Below are 10,093 nucleotides of genomic sequence, written 5' to 3'. Positions count from 1 at the left end.
TGTGATACTTTTGCATGTTATGTATAGTGCAAAGGTACCATAGGGACTTCTTCTTCTGCAGATATTTTAATCATATATGTTAATCATTCACACTCTTTCCAAGTCTCCTTGTGAAGGAGTTCAAAATAAGTAACACACTTTGGTAGTCGTGGTTACAAGAAACACATGATGAAAAACCATGAAAAACACACCACTGGTCCACACTGAGTAATGTTAAAATGCCACCCAAGCCTTATGCAGCACACAGTGGTGGAGAGGATGATCACACAGGTAGCTGTAGTTTTAAATGTGTGTTTCTGTACTCTGAACCATTAACTTTGACAGATATGTATGAAATAAAAATACTTTATAACTGAGAAATCATTGCTTGCCTGGGTGACATAGATTCAAATTTTTCATAAGACCTTAACGTTTGGTGTAAATTCTATGTGATATGTGGTACCATTTGGCCATATTACAAGATAAGATAAGATCATCTTTACTGATCCCACACCGGGGGAATTCACACGTTACAGCAGCTCACGAGTTTAGAAAAGCAAATCAAATAAAGACAAACAATAAAACTAAAATGTAGTGTATGTCATAATACATTTATATTTTGGCAAGTCAAATTGTGTTAAAACTCACGTCTTTTTTTTTCAGAACTGAAACACGGAGAACGGAACAACACTAATGTTCACAATGACTGCATACACTGTGATGAAAAACTACAAACATGGGCTGTTAAGTGTGTTCCTCCTGCTTTACATTATTACTATAGCTTTGAATGCCCTGCTAATTACTATCATACACCAAAATATAGAGTTGCATCAACCTATGAAGGTGCTCATATCCGAGACGCATAATATGCCTGTGAAGTGGTGAATGGCTCAAGTCTATTTACTACACAGCTATGCAAGTGCTGAGTTTTGTGCGTTAGCTGTCATGGGATACGACAGATAGGCTGCCATACAGTATGTTGCCCACTACATTACCACAGCATCATGTCTAATTCAAAGACAGGAAAGCTTGTTGCATTGCATGCCTGTGTGAACATGGAACTGGTCAAAAATTCATGTTCAAATGCAGCGTAGAAGCATATGGTGGGTACATATTCTGTTTCTTGTTGTGCCTCAGGTAGTGTTGATTGTTTCCTCGTATAGATAAATATCGAAAGAGTGTAGGAAATAATCAAGAGAGTCCCAGAGAAATGCTCTTAAAACACATATCCCACATTTATTATCTTTGCTAAAGTACACATGTTCTCTTTTTGAAATTATCCAAACTAGATTTAACATGAATCATGTTTCTATTAAGGCACGAGCTTCCTGTCTTTATACTTTGTCATCATTCCATCAATTGTCAACCCAGTGTTGTATGGACTCGGTACACAAATAATAAGAGTTCATATCCTGAAACTGTTTGTTAGATACAAAATCCTGCCAAGACATTTGTTAAAGGCAGTGATTGCAGTTTAAACTCAGACTAAAAATGTTGACATTGTAGTGACATTTACAATATGTTTTACAGACACTGTACTGTTTCATATTAGATTGTATATAACAATAACATGACTTAGTTATGTTCTTTATGAAGTGGTTACTCTCCCTTAACTTTTGCTCTCCTTTTTTTGTCGCCATTATGGAGCTAAAGATAAACAAAATTAAACTATAGATCTTGTCATTCAATGCTGTGGTTCAAATTAGGAAGTGAAAAACAAGATGGAATCTTTTTAAGCATATACTGTACTATTGTTTAATTTGATGATAATAATTGCTTTTATGCTAATTTATGATAGTAAATTCAGTGTCAGAAATAAATAGAAAAGATAATATTTCACCTTAACCTTCAATAATAAGTTGAAAATTAAGTTGAGGACCTGCAGACCTAACACAAAGAGTTAATTACTATTTCAGAACTAATTCATCACTTATCCTCCAAATTGCATGAGTCATTTCACATTCAGTCATTTTCTTCAAAACTGTATTTTGTTGGAGCAGTCACTTGTTCAACAATCATTATTAAAAGGTTATATAAGTTGACCTGTAACATCTCAGTTGAATGAGATCTTGATCTGCCAAACTACCGTTTTAATCATTTAAATCACTGTTATGCAGGTTTAGTGTCAAAACTGTTAAAGTGTGTTCAGCACAAGGCAAGTTTATGATTTCAAACTGTATTCATGCTTTAGTAATATTGGTACTTAACCACATGTCCTGTTGTTGCATCATTAGGATTAATTGCAAAGCCTCAAAACATTTTCAATTAGGCCTTATGGTCCAGGAAGTTGAACACAGGCTCATGCACAGCTGTTAAGTATCAGGTACAGCTGAGTTTCCAAGTTTGTTGCATGGTTTTGCTCTGAACCATGGGCGATTTTAGACCCTTTTTAGGGGGGCTCAAGCCCCTCTAAATTTCATCTCAGCCCCCCTAAACATATATATATATTTAAATAAATTGTAGTGCTTCAAGTGAGATTTTGTGAACTTGTATGTTAGTGACAGAGGTCAAACAATTACCTTTAACAGAAATGTAGTTTTGGCCAATTGGAGGTGGTCTCTCGCCTTTGGCTGAGTCTCTATCTGATCTGTCAGAGGGAGAGCAGGAGACAGTTGGGAAGTTTAACGTTGGTAGTCCCCAGAGAAGAAGTTGGTCATTTCATGGCGCAGATTAGAAGCCAAATTGAAATGTAAGAAACTAAAATTTCTGAATGTTAGAACATTGTGTCAAATTGGTCATCATTACTGTGACTTATAAAGTCTCAGGTTTAGTTCCATCCAGAGGTTAAATTGGGCCGGAGCGCAGCTCTGTCTCCTCAGGTCCACAACACACCCTGCTGGAGCTCAGCTCTGTCTTCTTCAGCATCACGGTACTCTGTGTTTCAAACGGGGCTCTGTGTCTGTCAGAAGGTCTGAGATCTACCGTATCAGCAGAGCAATCATGTAATGCACAGCACATGATGGGATGAGTTATATTTTAAATATGCACAAAGTTTTGGACATGAGCAGAAATCTTGCTCAAACATCTGAAATATTACAGTCCAGAGGTTTATTAATAAATTCAATGAATAATATATCACTGGGGTGAATAATTGTCATATGCACATTTACGGAGGTTACTTCCCCAACAAAAGATGCAAAAGAGGGAAGAATAAATGATGCCTAAGCTACATGTGTGCTGACTCAGATATCATTAGAAAAGTTGATCTAAAGGAGAATAAATAGATGAAAGAAATACAGAATGCCTGACAGCCTTACTGCAATATTTTCCATTATGTTTTTATATTTGGATTGTAGCCTAATGTTTCCCTTTACATAAAGATATTTCAGGTATATTTATTCAGAAAAAGCTAGAAATAGGGGCATAAAGTGTTTAATGTTAAAAAAAAATGTTGTTAATGCTTTGCAAGGCACTGTATCCGTGTCACATTCTCATTAGGGGCTGAGCCCCCCTAAAGGTCTGATCCTAGGGTCGCCCCTGCTCTGAACACGTCTGAACAGAATGCAGTAACCTTCGCAGCAGCTGCAGCTGTCTCAGACGACATATCACAATACCGGCATTTTCCCGGTGGGCCGACGGACTTTTGGGCCGAATCGCTGATATAAATAGGCCTTTTTTTATTTTTTTTGCCGGGCCGGCCCATAAAGAACTCACAGCGGCCCATTGGTTAATTTTCTTTATTGGCACTGGCCTGACCCAATGAAATCCAGGAACCCCCTTCCCCACTCCTGGCCGCAAATTTACGAATCCCACTATGGCCACGCCTCCCGGCCCTGAGACGTGAGCTGTAATAGTTATGCTGGAAGTTTAGCATTCACGTTATAATGGACAAACGACCACCAAGTGCAAGGGAGGTGCAGAGAAATTAGAGGAGAAAAAGATTAAGAATCTACAGGCGGAGTCCTCAAAAATTTCTTACATGTTTGGGGCTGTATAGCTGCTTCAACATCAGCATTACCTAAAGCCGAGGAGGAGGAGAGGTGGCTGGCTAAACAGAGAAGCAGAAACCACGATGTCAGGGAAGAAGGCGAGGAGGAGGCGAGTGAGGAAAAGATGGAAGAGAGAGTAGATGATGATGTGGTAAGGACTAGACAAATTAACAGGGACGGGAAGGGAGGGAGGCTGTGTGTGTGTGTGTGTGTGTGTGTGTGTGTGTGTGTGTGTGTGTGTGTGTGTGCGTGTCACGTCATAACGATAACAAGAAGTTTGGCTGTAACATTAAAGTTAGTGGCTGTCAGGTAACCTAACTGCTTAAGCTTACATTGAAAATGCTAGCGGTTAGCCTGTTGGGTAGCTGAAAAGTCTGTGTGATCTATAAAATCAGTGTTGATTAGATAATACTTTTATTAATACTTTATTCATCCCACAATGGGGAAATTCACTTGTCACAGCAGCAGTGTTTCCACAATAAAAACAAACCAACAAACAACCAAACAAACAAACAACAGGCAAACAACAGACAATGTGCAAAAAACACTGTGGCATTATATAAAAAGTATTTAAGTAAAGTGAGGTGGGCAGTGCAAAAAAAATACTGTAATTGTAATTGACGTGAAATTAGATTGAAAAATATGTAATTACATAATCACACTTCTCAGCCTCCCTGGTAAAGTCTACTCCAAGGTGCTGGAAAGGAGGGTTCGGCCGATAGTCGAACCTCGGGTTGAGGAGGAGCAATGCGGATTCCGTCCTGGTCGTGGAACAACGGACCAGCTCTTCACTCTCGCAAGGATCCTGGATGGAGCCTGGGAGTATGCCCAACCGGTCTACATGTGTTTTGTGGATTTGGAGAAGGCGTATGACCGGGTCCCCCAGGAGATACTGTGGGAGGTGCTGCGGGAGTAGGGGGTGAGGGGGTCTCTACTCAGGGCCATCCAATCTCTGTACGACCAAAGCGAGAGCTGTGTCCGGGTTCTCGGCAGTAAGTCAGACTCGTTTCAGGTGAGGGTTGGCCTCCGCCAGGGCTGCGCTTTGTCACCAATCCTGTTTGTAATATTTATGGACAGGATATCGAGGCGTAGTCGGGGTGTGGAGGGGTTGCAATTCGGTGGGCTGGGGATCTCATCGCTGCTCTTTGCAGATGATGTGGTCCTGATGGCATCATCGGCCTGTGACCTTCAGCACTCACTGGATCGGTTCGCAGCCGAATGTGAAGCGGTTGAGATGAGGATCAGCACCTCTAAATCGGAGGCCATGGTTCTCAGCAGGAAACCGATGGAATGCCTTCTCCAGGTAGGGAATGAGTCCTTACCCCAAGTGAAGGAGTTCAAGTACCTTGGGGTTTTGTTCGCGAGTGAGGGGACAATGGAGCGGGAGATTGGTCGGAGAATCGGTGCAGCGGGTGCGGTATTACATTCAATCTATCGCACCGTTGTGACGAAAAGAGAGCTGAGCCAGAAGGCAAAGCTCTCGATCTACCGGTCAGTTTTCGTTCCTACCCTCACCTATGGTCATGAAGGCTGGGTCATGACCGAAAGAACGAGATCCAGGGTACAAGCGGCGAAATGGGTTTCCTCAGGAGGGTGGCTGGCGTCTCCCTTAGAGATAGGGTGAGAAGCTCAGTCATCCGTGAGGAGCTCGGAGTAGAGCCGCTGCTCCTTTGCGTCGAAAGGAGCCAGTTGAGGTGGTTCGGGCATCTGGTAAGGATGCCCCCTGGGCGCCTCCCTAGGGAGGTGTTCCAGGCACGTCCAGCTGGGAGGAGGCCTCGGGGAAGACCCAGGACTAGGTGGAGGGATTATATCTCCAACCTGGCCTGGGAACGCCTCGGGATCCCCCAGTCGGAGCTGGTTAATGTTGCTCGGGAAAGGGAAGTTTGGGGTCCCCTGCTGGAGCTGCTCCCCCCGCGACCCGACACCGGATAAGCGGACGAAGATGGATGGATGGATGGATGGTAATTACATAACAGCAAAAGTAATTAACCATAATTTAAATGATATTTAAGTGTGACCATAATATAAATAATATTGAAAGTAAAAGTAAGTACTTGGAATGGAAAAAATATAAATACAGTTGGAAAAATATAAATACAGATAATAACAAATATATACATAGAGCCATGCTGAGTGGTGGGTGATTGAGACAGGACCCGAAAAAAACTACAACATTATTGGGTGGTGCAGGTGTTGTAGAGTCTGACAGATTGATACAAGCATCATTGTTCTTGAATGGCTTAATTAGCTTCTCTTGTATTGGTGCTCTTTTCCAGGGCATATACTTCAGCTTTATTGTAGCTTTTGGGAAGGGTTATAGTTATGGTTACAGTATTTAGCAGACACTTGTGTCCAAAGCGACAAAATATGAATCTTACAATAGTTAAAATTAACAGTAAACTGTTTTTAAAGTTGCTAAGCCAATATTAAGCAAAATAGTAATAATAAAAATAATGACAATACAATATCAAATATCAATAATAAAAAAAATATAAAAATACCATAAATATACAAATCATAACTCTAAGAATGAATGAATTATTTAAGTGTAAGATCAACAGATAAGTCTTGAGTCCCCTCTTGAAGGATTCAAAACGATCACATGAACGCTGAACACTAGGCAACTCATATCATTGAATGCACGCATATTTTAAGAGTACTGTCTGCAGGGAATTTGTCTGACCAATCACGGTGGGTGTGGGCCGCCTGGGCCAAAAATGCCAGGGCCGATTATTTGTCCCAGTCCAGCCCTGCTGAAGGGCAGCTCATGGCTGTTTCCTGACTGTCTAACAATACTCACATTATAAAATAATTAATGAAGCAATAATGAACTGTGCAAGTAAAAGGTCATTCAGAGCCAAGTGGAGTGGCAACTGAAATTCAACCGACATTGAGGGAAGAGGGAGGAAAAGAGAAAAGACACATTGTAAAAAATTATTTAAGAAGCCTAGTAATTACCCAGATTTATTTAATCCAATAAAACCAAATCTAATAAATCAAATATGACACCTAAATTAAACCTAAATGTTATGTTAAGAGGATCAATCAAGCTTTAATTGGATTCAAGGAGGTAAAATGAATAATAGGGTGATTTGTAGGGTAACCCTGGGTAATAACTGCTGTCATAATTGGAACAAAGTATACAGTATATTAGATATTTTCCTGGAATTTAAAAAATTACATGAAACAGTAATCTCTCATCTCTGCACCCAGAGTGTCCTGCAGCACACTACATCAGTGGATTGAGGGGCATCATGCCACGGCCTACATCTGAAATGACACAACTGGTTGGGTGTGTGAGTGGTTAAGTTAATATCTTGTGTTAGTTTGTACGGTGTGTGTGTAGGCCTTATCATGTTTAACCAAGCTGGACATAGTTTTAAATTTACAGTTTGTGCTTTGTTTGCATTATGTTGGGCAAATAAAACCCTCTTTCTGAAAATCTACCTGTGGCTCCTCATGCCTGCAAAATTGGTCGCTCACATTTAGATTTTGGTTTGGTGTAGTACAGCTAACTCATTTGTCTTAGTTTAGTTTAGTACATCTTGTCCTATACCCCCCCTTTTCCACTGGCCAAAAAAAACACTGACATCCACTAACATCTGGCTATGGTCAGCAGTGAGAAAAGTTACGATCTGCAGTTAGTTAGTTTAGTTTAGTACATGTTCAATACAAATGCGCTTTACACGTCAATGGTGTGTTCAGTTTAAATGAAAAACACCTTTTTAACTTTTAAAAACTGATCACTGATTTGTGAATTAGCGAGGGAACCTGGGAAGAAGCTCAATGGAAAAACATACTTATTAGCAGCCAGTGTTTAACATCCCTTTGGAGGCAATTAAGAAGTGCTTCATAATGAGAGTAAGACCATACCTGACTTGTGGACAATACCTGGAGAATAGGCTATATGACCTTGCTGTATAGTAATGAAACAAGTGTAAACACATCGTCAATATTGTTGGCTGATTGGTTAAAAAAATGACAGGAACATTATAAAAGCAGCACGAAGGTGAATCTAAGATTGTGCAACATTGCACTGCATATTCTGGATTACTCAGATGCTTTTAAATATGAATTTATCTGAAATTACATATTTTTATCTATCTGATTACAATGGAATGGAGGGCTTTAAGCCATTGTACTTCTGCATCTTTTTGATTATATACATGACTATTGTTGCTGAAAATGTTGTGTTAATAGGACTGGTCTATTCTGAAAAAACCCTGCATGAACCAATGTATTTTTTGCTGTGTAACTTGGCTGTGAATGGCCTGTATGGAAGCACTGCCTTACTGCCAGCCGTACTGAGCAACCTGCTGTCACACTCATATGAGATATCTTTACCATTTTGTCAGACACAGATCTATGCCTTACACACATATACCATCACTGAATTCACAATTCTAGCAGCTATGAGTTATGATAGGTATGTGGCCATTTGCTATCCACTGCTTTATCATTCAATCATGTCACAGAGAGTTGTTAAAATTATTGCTTTTACGTGGCTGTACCCCTTGCTGGCATTTGTCATTGTTTTAATTTTCACTCTTCGACTGCGGTTTTGTGGGAGAACCATAGATAAGGTGTATTGTATGAATTACTCACTGGTGAAACTTGCCTGTACAGATACATCTATTGTTAACATAGTTGGCCTGCTATCTGTAGTTCTATATTCACTTCCACAGATCATCATGATCTGTTATTCATATGCACACATCCTGAGGATATGTGTACTGTCATTCAGTAAATCCAAGCTCAAAGCCCTCCGGACTTGCACCCCACACCTGATTGCAATAACGAACTACTCTATCGGGTGCTTTTTTGAAATAGCACAAAGTCGCTTCAACATTAGTCACCTGCCTTACCAAAGCAAGTTGTTTTTATCGCTGTACTTTTTGATATTCCCATCCATTCTAAATCCTGTAATCTACGGTTTGAGTATTCAAATCATAAGGACACGACTGTTTAGGCTTTTTCGCAGAAAAAGCGGGCAAGTGACAAATAATGTAGCCAAGAGGGCTGTTGTTATGGTGCATTCAAAGTGTGTTCTGCATGGTGCTGGGAGGACTGATGCCTCTGGAAACACATGACCAACAGAATCTCCTGTCTCTCCATGTTGTTTTATCAAATTTGCTCATCTCATTTTCTAAAACAAAACCAAAGAGAAAAACATTTTTATTTTATCAGTTATGCCAGGTGGGATTATTGGAGTATTAGTAGACTGAAGCTCAGGGTTTGTGCACATAATGTAATGAGATTTAGTCAGTTTGTCTGGGATTCCTGTGATTGTAAAACAGGAATGCTGTGAAGACATATGTCTCAGCATTCAGTTTATTCTATTTGGTTTGCTGAAATGAATATACCACTGGAACTTTAAAGCACACCTTTGTCTTTCATGCATTGTTCTTCCTGCTCTAATATTACCATGTTTGTTTTAATTATACTGCAATGTTTTTTTTAAAGTTCATTTCTTTTGTTATAACTGAAAGCTTGTGTAATTTAAATTTGAATTTGTAATAATTATTAAAGCACACATTTTTCAGTCACTACTTGAGATTTTCCTATCATTATTCCATTCTTCCATTTTTTGCTTTCTCTATCTGTTATATTAATGAATATGAACCAGCAGAATTACAAAAAAGACACACATTTGATGAGTTTATTTTATGAACTAAACACTTAAATTGTGCATTGGGTGTGAAACATAAAAGCATTTACTTACTAAGGAAAAGAGATTAATTTACTAGTCAATGACAGTGCACAGTCAGACTACATGACTGATGTATAGGTTCCTTATAGTTGAAATGATAATCACAAATCTTCAAAAACAAATATGTATGTGCCCAATACTGTGCTATAAATACAAAAACAATCATATTGAATATTAATGTAGGTTATATTTGTAGGACCTCTACTACTCTATTTCCAAAAAGAAACATCAAAGTCTGCAGTTTGAGCATAATTCTTTAGTTAGCCATTGTTCTAACAGGACAACTGGATCAATAATCTTATCATAAGACACAATGGCTATATAAAGGCCATTCATATGGTATAACATATGTAGAGAAATGAGAATTAACTATTTGCCCTCTATGTGCTGTATTCTATGTTACTCTCTGTCTATTTGTGAAAGATTGTGCAGAGATAAACTGAACTGGCTACACAAGAAAAATAAAGATACCGTC

At 39.3% G+C, this 10,093-nt stretch overlaps 1 protein-coding gene and 1 pseudogene across 1 annotated transcript; both read left to right on the top strand.

The window, feature by feature from the left end:
• The first annotated feature begins 234 nt into the window (after positions 1-234).
• LOC114567020 (olfactory receptor 51L1-like) lies at positions 235-1,457 on the top strand (annotated as a pseudogene).
• Positions 1,458-3,920: 2,463 nt separating this feature from the next.
• On the top strand, positions 3,921-9,326 carry LOC114566861 (olfactory receptor 5AN1-like). Its single transcript, XM_028595665.1, has 2 exons — positions 3,921-4,059; positions 7,122-9,326. The coding sequence occupies exon 2, from the start codon at positions 7,967-7,969 to the stop codon at positions 8,996-8,998; it is 1,032 nt and encodes a 343-aa protein (XP_028451466.1). The 5' UTR covers positions 3,921-4,059; positions 7,122-7,966; the 3' UTR covers positions 8,999-9,326.
• The last annotated feature ends 767 nt before the right edge of the window (positions 9,327-10,093 follow it).

The sequence above is a fragment of the Perca flavescens genome, chromosome 13, assembly GCF_004354835.1.
Source record: "Perca flavescens isolate YP-PL-M2 chromosome 13, PFLA_1.0, whole genome shotgun sequence".
Lineage (NCBI taxonomy): Eukaryota > Metazoa > Chordata > Actinopteri > Perciformes > Percidae > Perca > Perca flavescens.
This window is presented reverse-complemented; position numbering and strand designations above follow the sequence as displayed.